Source organism: Hippocampus comes, unplaced genomic scaffold, assembly GCF_001891065.2.
Source record: "Hippocampus comes isolate QL1 unplaced genomic scaffold, H_comes_QL1_v1.1 scaffold41, whole genome shotgun sequence".
Classification (NCBI taxonomy): Eukaryota; Metazoa; Chordata; class Actinopteri; order Syngnathiformes; family Syngnathidae; genus Hippocampus; species Hippocampus comes.
Window position 1 is genome coordinate 4,048,395 of NW_017805153.1, and position 20,794 is coordinate 4,069,188.

At 42.1% G+C, this 20,794-nt stretch overlaps 1 protein-coding gene across 1 annotated transcript in view; it reads right to left on the reverse strand.

The window, feature by feature from the left end:
• The window catches only part of LOC109515055 (dynein heavy chain 12, axonemal-like), a 28,699-nt gene extending 9,290 nt beyond the window's left edge, over nt 1-19,409 (reverse strand). The window contains 46 exon segments of the mRNA XM_019868621.1: nt 2,848-3,042; nt 5,392-5,553; nt 5,646-5,838; nt 6,036-6,214; nt 6,372-6,668; nt 6,760-7,015; nt 7,108-7,274; nt 7,353-7,491; nt 7,576-7,727; nt 7,820-8,008; nt 8,135-8,254; nt 8,370-8,558; nt 8,707-8,790; nt 8,887-9,027; nt 9,110-9,293; nt 9,428-9,537; nt 9,637-9,756; nt 9,849-10,094; nt 10,265-10,504; nt 10,578-10,730; nt 10,842-11,014; nt 11,121-11,277; nt 11,503-11,622; nt 12,236-12,382; nt 12,476-12,611; nt 12,740-12,861; nt 13,259-13,453; nt 13,563-13,763; nt 13,851-14,036; nt 14,136-14,379; nt 14,460-14,653; nt 15,745-15,879; nt 15,963-16,088; nt 16,215-16,350; nt 16,432-16,610; nt 16,693-16,784; nt 16,871-17,024; nt 17,117-17,305; nt 17,461-17,656; nt 17,732-17,890; nt 17,988-18,057; nt 18,156-18,345; nt 18,433-18,459; nt 18,568-18,694; nt 18,780-18,853; nt 19,158-19,409. Coding sequence (XP_019724180.1) covers nt 2,848-3,042; nt 5,392-5,553; nt 5,646-5,838; nt 6,036-6,214; nt 6,372-6,668; nt 6,760-7,015; nt 7,108-7,274; nt 7,353-7,491; nt 7,576-7,727; nt 7,820-8,008; nt 8,135-8,254; nt 8,370-8,558; nt 8,707-8,790; nt 8,887-9,027; nt 9,110-9,293; nt 9,428-9,537; nt 9,637-9,756; nt 9,849-10,094; nt 10,265-10,504; nt 10,578-10,730; nt 10,842-11,014; nt 11,121-11,277; nt 11,503-11,622; nt 12,236-12,382; nt 12,476-12,611; nt 12,740-12,861; nt 13,259-13,453; nt 13,563-13,763; nt 13,851-14,036; nt 14,136-14,379; nt 14,460-14,653; nt 15,745-15,879; nt 15,963-16,088; nt 16,215-16,350; nt 16,432-16,610; nt 16,693-16,784; nt 16,871-17,024; nt 17,117-17,305; nt 17,461-17,656; nt 17,732-17,890; nt 17,988-18,057; nt 18,156-18,345; nt 18,433-18,459; nt 18,568-18,694; nt 18,780-18,853; nt 19,158-19,184 — 7,272 coding nt within the window. The 5' untranslated portion in view covers nt 19,185-19,409.
• Between the last annotated feature and the right edge of the window lie 1,385 nt (nt 19,410-20,794).

A 20,794-nucleotide genomic window follows, 5' to 3' on the forward strand; every position in this document is an offset into this window, starting at 1 on the left:
TGTATGTGGCATCGAGTCTTTCTTGTAATCAATCCAGGCTGTGCACAGGTTGGTATGTCGGTACCTGCAGTCTTGTGCGACTGTTCTGTCAACCAGGAGCTGATGTTTGGCTCCTCCGGTATCTCTACCAATGCCCTTCTGTGCTTCATTCATGTATTGATCCATTTATCCACTTATCTTAGCCGCAATGATGCCTGACATGAGCTCCCATGTTGTGGCCGATAGTTGGATGGGACTGCACCCTTTGAGGAATCCTTCATGATCAGGATTGTTCGCCCTTTGGTTAGCCATCCTGGGTGAGTCCTATCCCTCAGCAACTCATAGAGTGCTGTGAGTTTCTTTAGCCAGTAGGTGTGGACCATGTCTGGGCCGGGTGCTGTCCAGTTTTTCATATCTGAGACTCTTTCCTGTATGTCTGCCACTGTTATGGTGACTGGGTTCTGTTCAGGGAGGTTGTTGTGCTCCTCTCTCAGGGTCACCAGCCATTGTGCACTGCCGTTATGTCCAACCTCCTTCTCCCATATGCCTTTCCAGTACCTTTCAGTTTCCAGTCTTGGTGGGTCAGCTCTGTTGTTTGGACCCTGCCACTGAGCGTACACTTTCGCAGGTTGTGTTGCGAAAAGCCTGTTTATTCTTCTGGCCTCATTCCATGGTGGGTAAAGTATCTCATGGCTCCCATGGTTGCTCTTATAGCCAAGCATCTCTCGGATCACTGATGCTGAAGCATATATCAGCTTATTGGTTTCCGTGATCGTTATGGTCGGGATCGCCCTCAGTGCTGCATTCACACTTTCCATGAGACTTTCAGATGGTGCTTCACATAGACGTTGTAATCAGTTTCTAGGTTGCCCAGCTTTCATTCTCGCCATGATCTTAGCTTTCAGGTCAGTTGCTGCCTCGCTCAGCATGGCCTCCTCCTCTGATCTGGCAGTCTGGGGCCCTTCACCATGGAATCTGCGTTGTACCTCATTAATCTCAAGTTGTGACAGCAATTGCCGTTTGTGGATGTTGGAACACTGAGCTACTAGTTGTTTCGTGGTCAACCATGCCTGTGGGTTTCGAAGTAACCATTCAGCCCACATTCTCTGCATGTAACCCCTCTGACTAGGGTTGCTTGAGTAGTAGCATTCCAACAGAGCCATGTTATCGCATCTCGCCCATCTCCGCTTTGTTCCAGAAGCTCATTTTTCATCAAGGTGCTCTGGTTCCCCAGCACCTGACGCAGACGTCTGAGCCGGCATGTCATTCGTTTTATTTTCTCTCATCATTGTATGAGATAGGCATTCGTGTGAAGGGTCTTGCCCAAGGACCTACACTGGGTGGTGTTGTGTGCTTATTTCTTTGCCCCCTGCGGGATTCGAAACCCCGTCTCCCGTACGCCAAACCAGTGCCTTACCAACTGAGCTATCCATCCGCTATATATATATGATATGTGTGTGTTTGTGTGTGTGTGTGTGAGTACATTCATATATATATATAAAAGACGCACTGGATTATGAGGTGCACCTTCAATGAATGGCTATTTTGTAAATTTTTTTCATACATTGGACGCTTCACATTATAAGGCGCAATCTACACTGCCTCCACTAGATGGTGCTATGCTCCTTCCATTCAACTCGAGAGGCGTCTGTTCAACTTGAGAGGCGTTCATGACCGCCTCTGAAAAATGTAAATTAACTATTACTGTACTTCAATGAAACTACAAAATTGAAAATAATGCATGCATCAAAACAGAAAATCAAGCGAGGAAATCTCAAAATAAATTCTGTATCCCCCCCCCTACAGAATTTATTTTGTGATTTCCTTGCTTGATTTTCTTCATGGTTTCATTGAAGTAATAATTAATTTACGTTTTTCGGAGGCGGCCATGAACGCCTCTGAAGTGGAACGGAAGAAGGCACGGAGACGGACAAAAATGTACAGTACCTGTATTTGTTGAGACTGTGAAAACCATTAATAAAGTCTGCATTTAAAAAAAAATAAAACCACAGCTCTCCTTTTTTCAACAAAGACAGGTGAGTCTTTGTTGATTTTAAGGCGCTCGGTGAGCTTTTAAGAAAATTGAAGACATTTTGGTGCGCCCTATAGTGCAGAAAATACGGTGTGTGTGTGTGTGTGTGTGTGTGTGTGTGTGTGTGTGTGTGTGTGTGTGTGTATATATATATATATATATATATATATATATATATACGCGATATGTACGCGTTGACTTGTGTATATTCACAGCATTATTTTAATTACATTTATAATTATTTCGATTACTATTGTTTTTCTGTCTATGCCAGTGACATAGTGGTAAGCATATCAAATAACTTGGCAAAAGGTACAACAAACCTGTGTATTAAGATGTTGCCATTCTTACAAAAGAATAAGTCATGGTTCCTGGCAAATACAGTACATCAGCTTTATGTTCAACTCTACAAACCTATATTTCACATTTGATAAGTACTCAAATGAAACAAGGTCATTATTTCAGTATACATACTTTTAAAAATTTTTGTTTGGTGGTTTACCATGACGTTTTTCTGACGCAAAATACCGATCTCTATAATAAAAGATCAAATTATTAAACGAGTCATATATTGTCATGATCCTGTTCTTGTGTTTCTCCAGCAGGTGGCAGTATAAGGCTTCTCTCTTAGCATGCACACCTGCTGCCAATTTGATCATCATGAGGAAACCTTGTATTTCAGGACTGCCAAGATTCCATGTCTCTTGTCGGATTATTGACTTTGTAGCTCTTGCTCAAGTGTTGTTTTCTAGACCTCTCGATTTTGAAAACTTTTTGTGGATCATGACTTTTTCATATCTCAGTAAAAATTCAAATTGATGATGCATATTTCGTACCTGAAACCAGTTAATGGTGCAACAGTTGATAAGAGATGGAAACTGGCGCAGACGATTTCGAAAGGCTTCGCCAATAGGACTAAAAGCCACAACAATGTGCAGGTTTTGCTTGCAGCGTGCCACAAAGTAGTTGAACAGAGTTAAAGAGCTCAACTCGACACTCTTATTCTTCGCTTGGGCAATAGGACGTACTGTCTGGAAATGGGAAAAGAATGACATCATACTGTATGCAGTGCAGATCCAGATTTTGAACTCGAACAGGATAAAAGCATCATTATGGAGTTGTGGGCAAAAAACACTTCCTACCAACACACATTAATCCATCCAGTGCCATGAAACCATATTTGCCCCTTCCATTTAACTTTGTGTGTGCACTACACTTAAATGTTTCAGATTATAGAGACAGTTCGATTATCCCACAAAGATGTCCCAATGAATATAAAATTATGTTTTACTTTTCAGATATTGTGTCCCACTTATCAAGCCAAACTTATTTGGCCTGATGTAAAAATGTAAGAGTCCCTCTCCTTGTAAGATCATGAGTTAACTGTGAGTTAAATTTCACTGGCCACACCACTGCCAGGCCTGATTACTGCCAGATATTTTGGGTAAAGAAATCACAAATAATACCATATTTTCGGACCATAAGGCACGCTCAAAAATTGACAGTGTGCCTTGTCATGCTGTGCACCACATGCAGGGATGAATGTCAGCATTTCAGTTCATCATCTTTAATACAAATTTCTTCCTATTATGTTTGGGTTGTCATTCTCATCCGCATGGAAGCACTTGCAGGCAGACTGCTAACATGTTTTCGTCATACGTAACTATGACTATAACTATGACTGTTTCCTGCTTGTGTTTAAGAATCATATGAAATGTAGTCCTACGAGACGGTAAACTCCAATTTAAGCATTTAGCTTTTTTAGCGGAATAGTTCCAATGTTACAATGTGGGACCGGAGCGGCACAAGGTAAACGACACGGCCAGTTTCCAATAGCTGCTAGAACAGAGCAAAAAAGGCCAGATAATGGTGAGTACATTGACCTATTTACAGCTGTTCAACTGTCAACCAAGGTAGCTTTAGTATTAGCCAAAGTATTAACGCAACCACCAGTAAACCAGATTGACGAGCGAACTTTTTTTATGCTCTGTCGGAGGATGCCTTCCTACCCCTGTGTACTTGCTTCGGCAAACAAAAGCAAGTGAAAAATGTGGCACCACCCGATGTTTTCGACCGGTCTGAATCTAAAATAATAGTGCTAAATCTATCAAATACGCATATGGTACAATTAGAATGAACTATTTTAAGTTGCAGTGTTTCACAAAAATAATCCATTCATTTATTCATTCATTTTCCAAACCGCTTTTTCCTAACTAGGGTCGCGGGGGGTGCTGGAGGCTATCCTAGCTGTCTTCGGGCAGTAGGCGGGGGACACCCTGAATAGGTTGCCGGCCAATCGCAAGGCACACAGAGACAAACAACCATTCATGCTCACACTCACACCTAGGGACAATTTAGAGTGTTCAATCAGCCTGACATGCATGTTTTTGGAATGTGAGAGGAAACCGGAGTACCCGGAGAGAACCCACGCAGGCCCGGGGAGAACATGCAAACTCCACATAGGGAGGATGGAGCTGGAATTGAACCCGGTACCTCTGCACTGTGAAGTCGAAGTGCTAACCACTGGACTACCGGGCCTCCCCAAAAGCAACCCATCCATCAATTTTCCAATCCGCTTTATTCCTACAAGGGTCGCGGGGGATGCTGGAGCCTAACCCAGCTGTCTTCGGGCAGTAGGCAGGAGACACCTTGGACCGGTTGCGAGCCAATTGCAGGGCACAGAAGACGAACAACCATCCGCGCTCACACTCACATCAAGGGACAATTTTGAGTGTTCAATCAGCCTGCTTTGGAATGTGGGAGGAAACTGGAGCACCCGGAGAAAACCCACGCAGGCCCAGGGAGAACATGCAAACTCCACACAGGGATGCCAGAGCTGGAATTGAACCCGGTACCTCTGCACCGTGAGGTCAACGCGCTAACCACTGAACCACCGAGCCGCGATCAAAAAATAATGCACCTTTTAACTCAGTGCAACTATTAATACAATGCGCTTCATGGTCTGTAAAATAGGGGAGCTGTCAGACAAAGTCAAGAGGCTAAAAGTTTTCCGAACGAAAGGCATCATGTCACAATCCAAAGGAATGTAAGAACACATTGAGAAACAAAGTGGTTGAAATCAGTCTGGAAAAGTTTAAGAAGTAATTTCCAAGGCTTTGGAACTCCAGCAAACCACAGTCAGAGCCATTGTCCACAAACTGAGATAATTAGTCACAGTGGTGAACCTTCTCCATAGTGGGCAGACAACCACATTTACTCCAAACGAGCAGTGCTGACACCACGAGGAGGTCACAAAAAAAAAAAATCAAAAACAACATGCAAAGAACTGCAGGGCTCTGGCCTCAGTTAAGGATAGGATTTATGACTCAATTGTAAAAATAATTGGAAAGTGCACCGTGCAAGTAATTTTAATGTCTTACTTCAATGATATCCTGTTTTTCATCCATTGCAAACATATTGGGCACCTCTCCTGTGTTCAAGACACTGTTCACATCTTCAAGGAAAGCCTCATCTTTGATTTGGGCATCAGTGAGCAAAAATACGATTCTTTGACCCTTCACCCCTGCATCCTTGAGCAACTTCTGTAATGTTATGTTAAAATGTGTTACATCAGACGAAGAGACCAAAAATTTGAACACTTGTGATGTATGCAGATTACTAGTGCAACGCTGACCTTGAGGTCATCTCTCCACTCAACCATGCCGTAGCTCTTTGAGATCTCAGGCTGGAAAAGGCTCATCTGGGCGATGAAAGTGGCCAAACGAGTGATGGACTGGCGCCCACTGCCTCCAACTCCTACAAGGAGAGCATGCCCTCCTGGCTGCTTCAACACACGGCTTATACGAGACAGGTGCTCCAAGACATAACTGTGTCAGACAAAATTTTGTACATATTCAATGTGATTGCCGCATTAATGCTAGTATTTAGGTGTGCATTCATCAAAAGCAAAGTTTGTCTGAAGGAAAAATTAACATGAAAAAAACAAAATAAATGCAGCTGTTTTTCATACAGTTGACTGTAAATCTCAGAGTTTAATTGACTGTGTGCTGCAGTTGTGATTTACCGGAAGATGACGAGATACATGCGGCTCTTGTTCATCTGGTTGTATTCAACAAGACATGACTCCACGACCTCAGCAAAGCTTTCTACAGAAGGCACTTCGGCATACAAGCGTTCCTCAACCTCAAGTTCGGGGTTCATGTAATCACCAAACAGAAGAGTCTGCATGTCTTGCTCGACCAACTGACAAAGAGGATGCCAAATTAAAATTGCATTCAATGTTATGATTCATTTTTAGAAACACCACAAATTTTGATCTCTGGCATCATGAATAAAGATAGGGCTGAGCAACCTAGATCTAAATCCACAATGAGAACAGCAAAAAATAAAATCAACATACTTTACTGCCTTGTTTCAGGTGATCAAACACCATGTTAAAGGCTTCATTGAAGTGATCTTTGAGGATCTTGGTCATCAGTTGATAGAACCATGCTCGGTCCTTGTCATCCACCAGACGATCATAAAAGACGCGGAAGACCTCGTGGACAAACAGCCGAATCATCGTGCGTTTGTTCTCCAGAGATTTGCTCTTCACAAGCAGGCACCCTTGGATTACACGTGAGAAGTCACGCAAATTAAACGTGTAGTGAGACTTGGCTGGTGTCGGAAGCAAATTTTCCATGGCTTGCTTGTAGACCTTTGAAAATACATTTGAAAAACTCAAGTTATTGGAAAGATAAGTGTTTGTTGAAAAGAAGATAAGTATTGGTCGGATCTGGAGGACTCACGTCCATGGTTGCTGTCACCGTTTGGCTACCAATAGTAAAATATTCTGGTGGAAATTCATTGTTCTTGAGATAGAATGCCACCATAATGGAGAAGATGCGAACCATGGTCTCATCACTGAAAGAATTGATGCTAAAAATGTTGAAATGACGTAGGAAGCGAGATGTCACAGCATTCCTCCCGCCACCAGGAGGACCCATGGCTGTAATGACCTGGATGTCAACTAATTTGATGCCGGAAGTATCCTTCAGGTCATACCTGCCAGAAAAGGATGGATTAGTCAAGCAGTGTTTTGTATCCTCTTCCATTCACGGTCTTTATTTTGGTGTTTGGGTGGCCATGGCCCATACCACTTCTTGTGATCCATAAACTGTCGAAGAAGCTCCACGGGAGGCTGAGCTCCAAACTGTTCCAGTGCTGGCATATTCACATCATCTATGAATATGAGGTACTTCTTCCCCATCGGAGGGCCAAACACACCTTTCCGTCTCTTATCTAATTTGGCCATGATGATGTTCTGGTAAACACAAAGAGTAAAGAATGAGGCCAGTCAAAGTTGCAAGAGCATTCATACTCATCAGTGGTTCCACCTGACCTGTGTTTGGTTGGCTGTGGTGCGGGCTGAGAAATTGATTGAGAGGGGTAAAAAGAGGTCTTTGTCCAAACCGTTCATCAACTTCTCCATGACATACACTGACTTTCCAGTGCCTGTAGGGCCAGCCAACAGCAGAGGCCTGAGCAGAGAAGGAGAGATTGAAACAGTTGACACAAGGGGACAAATTCATCCCATTCATATTTCTGTGAACAGACAAACATACATTCCATAGGTGATGCAAATGTCCATTAGGAAGGTGTAGCGAACCGAGTCAATGGTGGGAACAATGATGTCCTGCACTTTGGTGGTTTTATCCCCAAGGCTGACACTTTTGATGGCGTCATTCCAGTGAATCCATTTGCCTTTTCCTTTAAACTGAACAAGATGTTCGATTTGACTGAAGAAGAGTGATTCTAAAGTCGCGATTTAAAAGACAAAAGTTTCTGCCTGATGTAAGTCAGTGGTACCTCGTAGAAATAGTCGTACACCAGGCCTTTCTCGTCCACTGGGCACTCCCATTTGCCCACAATTTCAGGAACTGGATGATCTGCTGACCTTCCAGCCACTGTATCCCTGATGAACTCACTAAACATCTCCCTGCTCTTTGAATCACAACTGCCCCCCACAGACCACACCAGGGAGAAGGAAAAGGCGGCCTGCAATCCCAAAACAGATAACTATTGCAGAAAAGCCAGATGAAATGTCGAGAATTTAGACGAAATATGCCATTCAGGGTGTTTCTGTTTATAAATAATAGTGTGACAAATAATAAATATTTGTACCAAGATCCAGGTTCGAATTGTTTTATCATGTGTCTCTGTCTCCAGTGGTTCAGCTAGCAGCATCTCAAACAGTCTACATAATGACACAGATGTGTTCCAGTTGGTTGTGGGCACAACTTCCTGACAACAAAAAGGCAAAGACATGACAACATTCATGCTTATTAAGTTGGTGAAAACTCCTTTGGCCTTTTGGGGTTTTTACATCTCGATAACGCCACGGTCCTGTGATACTTACTCTGCAGTGTTTTCGCACCAGCCTGAAGGCAGGTGGCAGCAGCCAATGAAAGAGTTCTAGCAGCAGATTGTTGTGATCAGGACTTTTCAAAATCTCAGGCAGTGTGTTCATCCAGGAGATCACTAAAGGTTCCCAGCCCAACTGAGAAGGTTCCATATAGATCATACCACATCGACTGACTGTGGCAGGCTGCCATGGGAAAGATGCATTTTTCTTTCAAAGCTTGCCATCATGACATCAGACTTTTTATTGCGTGCTAATTCCCATTTGGATAGTTTAGGTTGTAACGACATTATTTGAAACATATTTGCAAGTTATTCAGGAACTCCAAACTTACAGAGGCCTGTGAGAGATCCATCGCTTCAAAAATTAGACTCATCTGATTGGACATCTGGATAATTTCTCCACTCATCAGACACAGCTGTGATGTGAATACAAACAATAGAGATGAAAATAACAAATCACGATAAAGATCAGTCGAATAGCTTTTATGTATATTGTAAAATGCTGCAGATACCTTTTTGTTGTCATCCAGCACGGTGTTCATACTTTCAATCCACAACGTATCGATGGGACCATCAAAGACTACCCACTTACGGTCTGGCGTTTCAGCCGATGCATACTCACGAAACGTGTTAGCCACAATACCATCAGTCCACTAAAAGAAAGAAAATAAAAGAAGCAGACTATAAGAGCTCTATAAGACGATTTGAACTTTAAAAACAGATCCAAGGTCCTACCTCATGAGAAACAAGATCAAACTGTCCAAAGAGCTGTCCCATGGTGATCGCCTTTGGGTTCAATGTCCTGAAAATGACCTTTTCTTCCTCCCCATAGCCTTTTTCATTCATCAGAATCAGTGTGTCAGCAAGGACATGGAGCACTTTGGTCTTCCCAGAAAATGACTCTCCCACCAGCATGAATCTGAACAATAAAGGTTGGATCCTAATGCAATGCCACGTTGATTGAAGTTGTTGGGGAATACGATACTCTCTTCTCCAAAATAAGAAATAAAACACATCCTCATGAAGCAACCGGGAGTTCTAAAAGAAACATACCCATGCCGGACTATCATCATCTCATATGTCTGAATCATCTTTTCTAGGAAGATCTGTGTTGACTGGACATTGTGCTTTTCACAGCACTCGAGAGCAGCTTCCAAAAATAACTGGTAAAGACATGAGTGAATGTAATATACAGCACGTACTGTCTCCATTGTACCATTTAGCAAGAGACAATAGATAAGTACGATTTTGGCCCATCTTACCTCATAGTCAGCCTCAGGAAGCGAAATGCCAGGGAATAAATCACTCGTGATTCCGTTGAACAGTGGAATATCATGCGAAAGAAACTTTGGCTCGTTAACATCTTTGATCGACCTCAGAAGCTAGACGTTAACACAGAAAATGGTGATCAATCAATAGAACAAAGTAATTAAGGGGAAAAAAATCACTGTTGCATAAAGCTCAGCATGAGTACCAGTATGTCCTCATTTTCATCTGGATACTTTAGTTTGAGGTTTCCTGCTGCCACAAGTACAGCTTTGACAGCCCTCATGCCATAATCGTAATGGAACTGGGAGGAGAGCTGCTCTGAACAGAGCCTGTATGTCATTGCAATCTTGACTGAAAGAGGCTTGGCATTGAGGAATCCGTAAGAATAGAGGGAGATCTCTGCGATCAGAGCATAGTTGGGGACCATCATGGTCACTGTTCGAAACAACACCTGAAGAAAATAAAAGGCCGGCCGCCATCATGTTAAGATAAATGGAAAACCCCATGATCAAAATGTTGATTCATTTCACAATCTGATGCTACGCAATCCAAATGCACTTTTTCAGATACCAACGTTGCGTTAAAAGAGCCCCTATGATGTATTTGATAAAGTTAGAAGACCTTAAGATTGTCAGGGAGTTCAGAGCGCCCTGCGTAACCGGGATTCATTGTGATGGACACAAAACAGTTGGGGTTGAGTTTCAGCATGGTTCCTTCAAAGTCAAAGTACTCCAAGTTCATCTCAATAGCCCTCTGGATGCAAAGGACTTGCTGGGCCACGACAGACAAGACCTCAAGCTCAATACGGTTGAATTCGTCAAAGCAAGCCCACGCTCCAGAAGAAGCTAATCCTTTGAAAAACTGAAAAAAGGGACCTTTGTTAGATTCAGATATCTTAATCGGATATGACTTTGTTTTGGTGGTCTGATGTTACTTTGCCCATAGCAAGATAATCCAGTCCATCGGAACAGTTGAAGACCACACATTGTACAGCTAAAGCTTTGGCTAGATCCTTGGTGGTTTCTGTCTTTCCAGTTCCAGCTGGACCCTCAGGTGCCCCACCCAAATGGAGGTAAAACGCCCCAATCTGTAAAAGTATAACGGTTATTTCATCATGAAATCACAACATTGATTTAAAAAAAAAAGACTGATAAAGGGTCGCATCTTTTTTTTTTGGTCTAATCACTGTCATGTATACCAGAGTTCTGTAGCATCTGTCAGTCAGTGGCGTGATGACCAGACGAAAAGAGTTCCCCAGGTACTCATAGGCATACTTCACATCACAGTTTATAATGCGAACTCGGACATTGTTGGTGCTCCAGTAGTAACGAAGCTGGGCTAGCCATCTAAAATCGTTTTCATTTTCAACACCTGAAAGAAAAAAAAAAAAGTAAATGTACTTGTATCTTATTTTAACAGAGTAATTTTAAAACAGAGTAACAGCAAAATGAACAAAGTCCTTTGTGTCATGAGGTACCATGCTCAATTAGCTCCATAACTACATCCCTGGCATGGACATCAATTGTCACCAGTGCTCCCAAGGTAATCCGTGTTTGCTTGGGTAGTTTCCCTCTCACTAGCCCCACAATGTCGGCCAGCTGATTCTGGAGTTGCTGGTAGTAGTTTTTCACACCCTGTTGAGGCCATCAAAGACACAGTTATCATAGTTATTGAAGTTAACTTTTATCACAATATACTGTCATGAGGCGTCACATCAGGTGAAAAGTGCTATTTAAAGACAATTGTGAGACATGCTGTACAGTACTCTTTCATCATTGTGGTTTTTTATTATTTTAAACAGTGTGTTTATTCATCTTCAGTATTCTGTACTGTTAATACAAAGGATAACTAAACCTTACTTCATGTCCTCCCCTGATGGCTTCGTGCACCTCCAAGGTCCAGAACATTTGTGAGGTACATATCACCACCTGCCCAGGCCACTCCTTCACCCACTGGTTCCGTGGGGTTTCAGCATAGGCCTGTGATGAAAACAACCATTCCACTTTATTTCTTTCTTACACTGTCTCCTTTGGACAAAACAATTTAAAAAAACACTTTTGCCCCAGTCTGAAATCAAAGGTTTCAAAACAATAAATACAGCAAGGAAGATAAACACGGAATTCTCTCACATTTGGTGCAAACTCTTTCATTGCTGAATACACCTGGCAAGTTCGGTGTCAATATAGATTTTTTTTTTTTTTTTTTATCTGAGTCTGAAAGACCTTTCACTAAAGATGAACGGGAGCCTTGAGAGTGGCCATATTCTAATTCTCTCTCTGCAATTTTCACTTTATAGTTGGTGAAAGTGGTGAAATTGACATTCAGATGAACAATGAACACTTCATATCTTGCCTATTACATACTCTGTGGACTTTCTGATGTATGTTTTAAAGGTGGTTATTTTTTTTCACAAGTCCACAGCATGTCTGGAGAATAACTGCAATCTTCTTGTTCTATTCATGAAAAATTGGAGCCAAAAACAAAAGTGTTGGGTTTACAATTTTGTTGAGCGAATATTCACACCCACAATGGACTTCCTTGCACATAAGAAAAAAAAATCACACATGATCAATGTCAGCGTCGTTCTCTCACCGTTCTAGAGCGATCCACTACATCTCTGACACTTCGAATCATCAAGTCTTCCACTTGTACCAACCATTTCTCTACTGCTCCTTGGGCCTCAGATGTAGATATGAGTGCGATGAGAGCAACACGCTCCCCTTCACTGCTGTACATTGCCTTAGTTATAAAGAAAAATAGTCAGCATGCGAGCAAAGTCTATCAACCAAGAGTACTGCTACCATGCAGCAAGTGCACTGTGTGAACGCTTACCTGAATGTCGAGATTTGGGAGGAAGTCTAGCTTGGCAATACCCTCAAAGCACTTCCGAAGATGGGGCTGTACACGCAGTGGATCTTTGGTCTCAGAAAGAATTTCCAGCATTTCATCATTGGACAAAAAGAAGAACCTGGGTGACAAGCAGTCATGCAATCATAATTAAAAGTTGGTATTGATAATTGGGATTACTATGTAGATAAAAAAAAAAAAAACTGCACAATGGACAGAAAAATGATACAAAACAATTGTATTGTTCACCTTGGGAAGAAGAGACGCTTTTTCTCCAGATAGTCATTCAGTCCTTTCATGATGGTGTCAAGGTGGGCGTTTGACTCGATTAGTTTCTCTAGTAGACCAGGCATTGCGGTTGCCTCCAGAAGCTGATAGAAGACAATTTCGTAATTACTGTCATCATGCCACACCTTCAGAAATCTCTCTGGGCCCTCTTCAGAACCCACAGCAATGTATTTATTGATTTATTTATTGACTTCATTTTGTCATTTTAAGACATTTTTAAGTTCGCAATGAAGTAGCCATTCTGTTCCAGTTCCTGTTTCCGCGTGTGTGCTGCTGCTGCACACACACGCACGCGCACACACACACACACACACACACACACACACACACACACACACACACACACACACACACACACAACTGATCGGCCAAGCCTCTGCAAGGCCTCGAGAGAAAAAAAATCCTGGTGCCTTGCCTGACTGTCATCCATAGACCCCAAGGTATTGACGGGACACGGTGATAGTACATGTAGACAGATACCTTTGAGTCTTTAACACAGTGCCTCATGACCTCTTTCCAGTTTTTGTCAACGATTTGGAAGAGTCGTCCTTCTTCTGGAATCTGCTGCATGATATCGGCAGAACAGAATATGGGCTCAAGGTAAAGCCATTGTGCCTGCACCTTCAGCCACTCATCAATGGTTTCCTGGATTCGAAGGAGACGCTCCTCCCAAACCTGATCACCAAACACAGATCAATATTTTTGGAAAAAGACATTCACAACAATGCCGCAAGTGAAATAAATTATTGTTTAGTCAGCATGCAAATAGAAACCTGAAACTAACCCTTATCTCGTTTTCAAGGGGCTTTATAAACGGTGAGTTCCTCATTGTCTGAGTTTTCACAATCTGGTCGTCGAGCATTGCCTGAATTTCATCCAAAGCAGTCAGGATGGACACACCGGTGTCTCTGTAAGGCTGATGCTGGAGAGAAACACCATCCCAAACAGTAACCATGTTTTTCATGGCTTTCTCCATGGAAAACTCCTGTAACATGCAAATAAGAGGAGGTATAAAACTTTGCAGTTAACCTATACTTTTTCCTCTGAAATGTAAAAATGCAGGAACACCTACTTTACTTGCAGCAGCACTGATTGACTCAAACTCTTCCAGGTAAGGATGTAAGTTTTGCTTGAGAACTTTGCGTAGTGTTGTACCAGCGTCGGGAGTGAGGTCATACCCAACGATCTCTGACATTTGCTGCCAGTGGCGATCTCTGATGCCCGGATTACACAGGACAGTCAGCAAAGGCGTATGTTCCTAACAATAAAAACACAATGGTTTAGAATGACCAAAAATGACCATGGAGTCTTGTTCACGTGATCACTTTCAGAGTTAATATTGCCTTGAACCTTGTACCTTGAACTCTTTGACCTGCTCCAGTACAGTGGAGCACAAGACAATTGTAGGACTCTCCGCTTTGGCCTCTTCTTCACCACGTCGTCGTCTAGTTGTTCCAGTAGTTATCTTCTTAGTAGCGAGTTCACTTTTGCTCTTTTTCTGCTGAAAATACTTCAGCGTCTTGAAGATCTCCCTGTAGAACTCATCCACTTTCACTTCCATTCCTTCTCCATCCAGCTCCAGGAAAGAACCATCCATCCAACTGTTCACAGAGAAGATATTTTAGGGCTTCAGTGGGACTGTTGCAATTACATCACAAAATGTATAGAACTGAAAGCAAACCTGCTCTCTGAGCGTTGCCACCTCAGTATAAATGAAAACAATTTTTGATATGGCTCAATATTCTGTCTGATGATCTCAACTTCTGGGTAAAATGACTGGTCCCATTCATGAAAGGTTTCATCTTTGTGGATGTCTTCAATTGACTCCTCAGCCTCCTGGAGAAGGGTCTGAACTGTTCTGACATCTGCCATATACTGTTCAAAAGACAAACGAGTTTAAATTGCCAAGTACAAATAAATTATTAAAAAACACCCCAAATAATTGTTAGTGTCATTCTATTTTAACCCAAGGTAGGATTATTACAACTCAATTACAAGATTTCTGCAACAAGTCTTTCAAATTTAAATTTATATAAATTGTATATATAAACAAACATGCAAATCCTGAATGTGGCGGTACACCATCTTTCAATGTGATTACAGACTTTAATGAACACTGACTACAATAAAGCGACACCCTAAACCACTGGTTAGCATGTCCGCCTCACAGTGCAGAGGTCCAGGGTTCGATTCTGGGTTGTGGCCTTCATGTGTGGAGTTTCCTGTGTGGGTGTTCTCCCTGTGCTTGCCTGGGTTTTCTCCGGGTACACTGGTTTCCTCCCACATTCCAAAAACATACATGGTAGGTGGATGCTCTAAATTTCCCCTAGGTGTGATTGTGAGTGTTAATGTTTATTTTTCGGATGGTTGTTTAGTCTATGTGTGCCCCGCAATTGGCTGGCAACCTGAACAGGGTGTATCACGTCTACTCCCCGAAGATGGCTGGGATAGCCTCCAGCATGCCATGACCCTTCTTCAGCTGCCATGGTGTTTGGGGTTGCTATGACGATGGCAACTATGTAACCATCTCTCAAATTTGGGATGTGGGAAAATGTTCTCTCAGCATTTAAGACCAGGCATAAGAGCACTGTTTTTGGGGAAAAAAAAGGTATTGCTTTGGTTTGTCCTGAATCATCACTCAGTTTTACTGACTGATGTCCATCCATCCATCCATTTTCTGAACAGCTTTATCCTCACAAGAGTCGCGGGGGGTGCTGGAGCCTATCCCAGCTGTCTTCGAGCAGTCGGCAGGGTTCCCCTTGAACTTGTTGCCTTGGAATCCTCCATTTCTCTATATCCTCTAAAGACGGACGTTTTAAAGTTCTTCCTTGCATCTATTCCACAAGTGATTGCTCAAATAGGGTTCTGTTGGTTCTCTATTGTCCATGCTTCTCATTGTGTGAGAAGATAAAGGAACTCTCCTCATGGTTCTCTGGGATCACAAATGAACAAATGATTATCTGTACCTGCTGCATCATATCAAGTTCAGAGCAGTGAGGGAACTCGTCAACTCTCCGTTGCAGCTTGGCCAGATGAACTGTGACCCTTTCTCTTTTAGCAAGCATCTCCTTTTCCCCTTTCCTCTTTGCCTCCTGGAAAACCTAAAAACGCACATATCCACTCCATGATCATACTTGAAAAGAAAAGTATTTTTTAATTCACATGTTGGATCAGACAGCATTACCTCATCGCTGAGTTCAAACACTTCAAGGATTTTCAATGGCCACATGAAGACAGTTGAATTTAGATCAAGGTCTTCTGGTTCAAATATGTGGACATCTAGAAGGTAGCTCAGTCTGCTGTAGGCCTTCTGCCAGATCATAATAGCAAAAACATTCAGAGATCGAAATGAACGAGTTCCGGCAATTTTATGATCGTAAAAACAATTACACAAGTGTGTCAACATGCAAGAAATAAGTACATCTGTTAATTGTACCTTGATCCTTTCATGAAGAAGTGCAATACCCTTTGTCTTGGTTGCCTCAATGTATGCAATCATATTTGCCATTTCATCCGTCGTCTCTGGTACATTCAAAGCAGTTTCTCGAATGGTTTCAAAATCGGAGATGATCCTTTCACGAGAAACAAAAAACATTTAGTAAAGGAGCCCCGTTCACCATGAAGGGACACATTTCAGTAAGAATGAGCCTCACTGTAAATTTTGCTCGGTGTGTTTAGTTTTCATGTTGCTGATAAGTATTTCAGCACATGTTTTTGCTTTTTTAGACAGTCCCTGGTTCAGATCCTCACAATACAATTGGACCATTGGAAAGTGAACCTTTGTTGGGAGGTTGCCGAGCTTCCTTGACAATTCACGGAACTCTTCCACTTGCTGGAAAGCACAGACAGTTAGATCGCACATGACAGTCATCAGGAAGGAGTGGCCCAGTACTTCTGAAGTTGTGAATTCTCACCTGAATATATTCAGCAAATGAGTGAGTTTCTTCCACAAAAGTCTCGACTCGTGTCTGAGCAGTTCCATTGACTAACCAGTCATAGTTGTCAACTACAAAATAATTGTATGTTCGAAAAGCATGCAAATCAATAATTGGGTGGATGATGAAATGATTTAAGCTTATGTTTCCATCTCACCATAGTTCTGAAAATATCGGTCAGGTTCCTCGAGATTCTTGCGCACAGTTGCCGTGACAGTGAAATGAGCCCAAGCAAGCGTGTGATCAGGGGCCTTGGCATCCACAAACGCAGATGTAGATTCTGCCAACCACGACTGAACCGTCTGCACTTTCTATGGATCAGAACTGTCTCTGAATACATTTCAATATGCAAATTGGGGCGGGGGAATTGGCACAAAAAGATTTATGATATGTGAGAGCCTACCTGCAGTGTATTTGTAATTGCATTCAGAATTTCAAAAACATCTGCTTCAAGTTCCTGCAAGGTGGGGTGTATTCCCATCTGTTCATCATTAAATGTCAGGGACATGTGAAAGATGGGTAAGAAGTGGTAGTTGTCCGGATGAAATGGGAAGACAAACCCTTCCACACTCCTCTGAATCAGGGCTTTCAGCTGGGAATTTGGAAAGGATAAATCGGACAGACATTTGGAGAAAGCGTGCAGACCGTGTCAATGAAGTAAATAAACCAATCTGGGGAAAACCAAAGATACAAAAAAACAAACTGAAAAAAAGACATGTCGGATTATGTCTGCTGGCAGAACTCCACCTGATTCGAGATGAGGGTGCACGCGCAGTCAAAGAAGGCATCCATGACATTGTCTTTAACTGAACCCAGTGTTTTTGGACTTGTTAATAAATTGATGACTTTAGGGAACCAGGTATTCATGATTTGTTCTTCTGCTGTCTCGCATTCTACAGCCAGGTCTTTCTGCAACACTTTGCCATCAACGGGTCCCAAGGCCCTGAACAAAAATCATGTACAACTTTGTTCAACAGCTTGGGTACCTGCTTTATTGACGTTCTCTGCATTTACATACCTGTATCCTGTCAGATCCACCAAGGACATTGAAGAAAATGTTGTGTGTCCAATTTCCAAAACAGTTTGCATTATGGGATGTAGAATGTGCAAATTTGCCCTCATCAGCTTCCGGCTTGTGACAAAGTTCTCGCGTCGTGTTTGGGAAAATTCAAGAATACTACAAAAGAAAATCATATTCCAAAAGTGCCAAAGAAACTCAATTCATAGTTTTATCTTCAATGCGTACAACTCATATGTGGCCAGGAAACACTCACTCAAGTGGAAGAGACGTCTGCTTTTCTGGAGCAGGTTCTTCACATTCTGGATCCTTCAGGAATGAGTCCACTTAAACAAATGCACAGAATGTGTAGTGTTTTTAGACATACGCTTTTTAGATTTAGGTGGACAAAACACACAAACACATGTACATCCTGTATACATACCTGTGTATTTGATGATAACATCATGGAAGTTGTCACTGACTTCCGTGAGGAGCTGATACAGGAGTTTGTTTTTCTGAGGGCTGTCTTTGAGTTGAGGAGGGATTTGACCGTCGATGGAGTCCAACCATTCCTGCGGGATTGGAATGACCGGGCGGCTTTCTATGCACTGCCTCAAGAATATGCGGTTCATCTGCATACATGGAAATAGGTGGCTCAATTTATCCAATGAACACTCAATGATCCGTAGGTGGAATTGGCTTTCAAAAACTAAACTTACTCTGTGCTTCCGATCTTCACTTTGCATCTGTAATGCAAAGGTTGAAATATACCACATTATTATTATTTTTTTTTTCATGCATGATTTGTGACAGCAGCGCGAACATTGGTTTGTAAGAATGGAGATATATCTTACACTTGGAGGGAATTGGGGCTCTGGTGATGGGCTGCGCACAACTCTCCCCCTCTCTTTGTTCTGCTTGTAAGCCTCCACTGCTTGGGCGATAGCCATAGAGCTGCCACTTTGCAGGAAGCCAATTGGCCTGCAATTTGAATGAAAGTGTGAGTAGCACATACATGGATTGCTATTTATATGAATGAATCCTGACGATTGAGCTGAATACATACATTGGTAAATGGAGTCGCTGTTGTTGCACTTTCCTCCATCTTCGCTCCAGAATTTTATTATGAGATGTTGGTTGCTTATTGACACGGAAAAACATTTACATTTTGGTAATTTGAACAAAGGGCATGTGATCAGAGTACAGTACTTTATTCTACCGAACAATAATAAACATCAGCCTATGCATCTGTTTAGATCACAATAACTGGTCTGTACATACATTTGGCTTGTACTGGTCAGAGACTTTATAAGCACAATACAGCACATAAACAGTATATAACCTGCAAAGTATATCACAAGTATGGCACCGAAGTTCGAAATAAATATATTTACAACCAAATGATCATCAACCTAATGACGTTCTCAATTAAAAATAAACTCACCACTTGGTCACGCTCCTCCGTTGCCATCTTTCTGGTACTGACAAACCTCAATTCAAACTGGATTGGCGCAGCGAAATGCTATTGATGACGGTTGTGTTGACAAAACATGTTCGAGTGACCACTGACGACACACCAATGATTCGCTTCTGTACAAAGACACGCGACGTGCCCTCGTTGTTGACGTCAGACGTATACCCGACGTCTTCCCAAACATGAAATAATAATAACAATGCTAAAAATGAGTCATTCCAGAATCTGCGGACATTCTACTTCCCAACCATCACATTTTAAATAATCCACACACAAAATACTAAAATATACCGTTTCTGAGTAAATTCACCTGTCCTGAGATCAAATCTAAAAATAAAAAAATAAAAAAAAAAAGAGAGAAAAGGATGCTTCAAAATAGTTTTGAAAATAACAATTAAGTCTGGAGTAACTTAACTACCATTTTCTCTTGTCCCACCCCCTAATGGCCAAAATTAATCTCAAATAAATAAACAGTAAAAAAGGGCATGGTAATTATATTTTTAGAATTCTTTATTTTCAATGCTGTCTGTTGCACCTGTGGGGACATGTGTTTTAATACAAATAATATTTAAATAAAAATTCACATTCAGTCCCTGATGGTGTAGTGCAGGGGTGTCAAACATACGGCCCGCGGGCCAGATCCGGCCCGCAAAGGAGTTTAATCCGGCCCGCGAGATGATTATGTAAAGCACATATGTCAAAGTGCCGGCCCGCGGGCCAAATCCGGCCCGCGAGAATGTTTTCAGTGGCCCCTGGGATGATAGTGATTTATTATTAGAACCGGCCCGCGGACCGCAGCAAGCCGAGAGCCCGCAGATCTTTTACACGCACCAAAACTACATTTCCCACAATGCAACGGTGACGCGCCAAGCAGTCGGCCGCTTTATTTAAATATTTATTCGTCTAGCAGTCGTTCCCATAACAGTGACATTAGCTTTCAGATACCCATCAAAAATGGCAAAACGGAAGGTGGACACTGAGAACCGGGGGTTTCAAACAAGGTGAGAGTCGAAGAACATGTTCATGGACGTAGCTGGAAAACCTGTGTGTCTTCTGTGTGGAGAAAGTGTGGCGCGATTGAAATAGTGTAATCTGAGACGACATCATGAAACGAAACACGCAAACAAGAACATGGACATGGAGGGGGAAGGGGGATTTCATTAAAAACGGTATACTTAAAGTTTGTGACGAAGTTTACCCCGAAAAAAAGCAACTCTTTTTAAACGTGAGCATTAGCAGAAACACAATTGCAGTGTTTCTGCAAAGATACGGCAGTGCGTGCTGCGCAGTTTGACGGTTTCCTCCCCGACACAGTGGTCCCGCTGCGCATCCAGGCTGCTCAAACGTTGTCGAAAGTTTGGCAGCACATACGTGTGTGAACAACTATTTTCTTTGATGAAGCTGAACAAAACATCACACAGAAGTCGATTTACTGCTGAACACCCTCACTCAATTTTGAGGATTTGCTCAGCTCAGAGCATTTTTGCACTTTATTTTATTGTATTTCAATCCAATTATGTTTTAAAAATATTTTATTCAAGTAAATGATCGAAAATTACTGTACTATTATTTGTTTTTCTTTTAAGTAAATTTAGCCTACTTTTGCT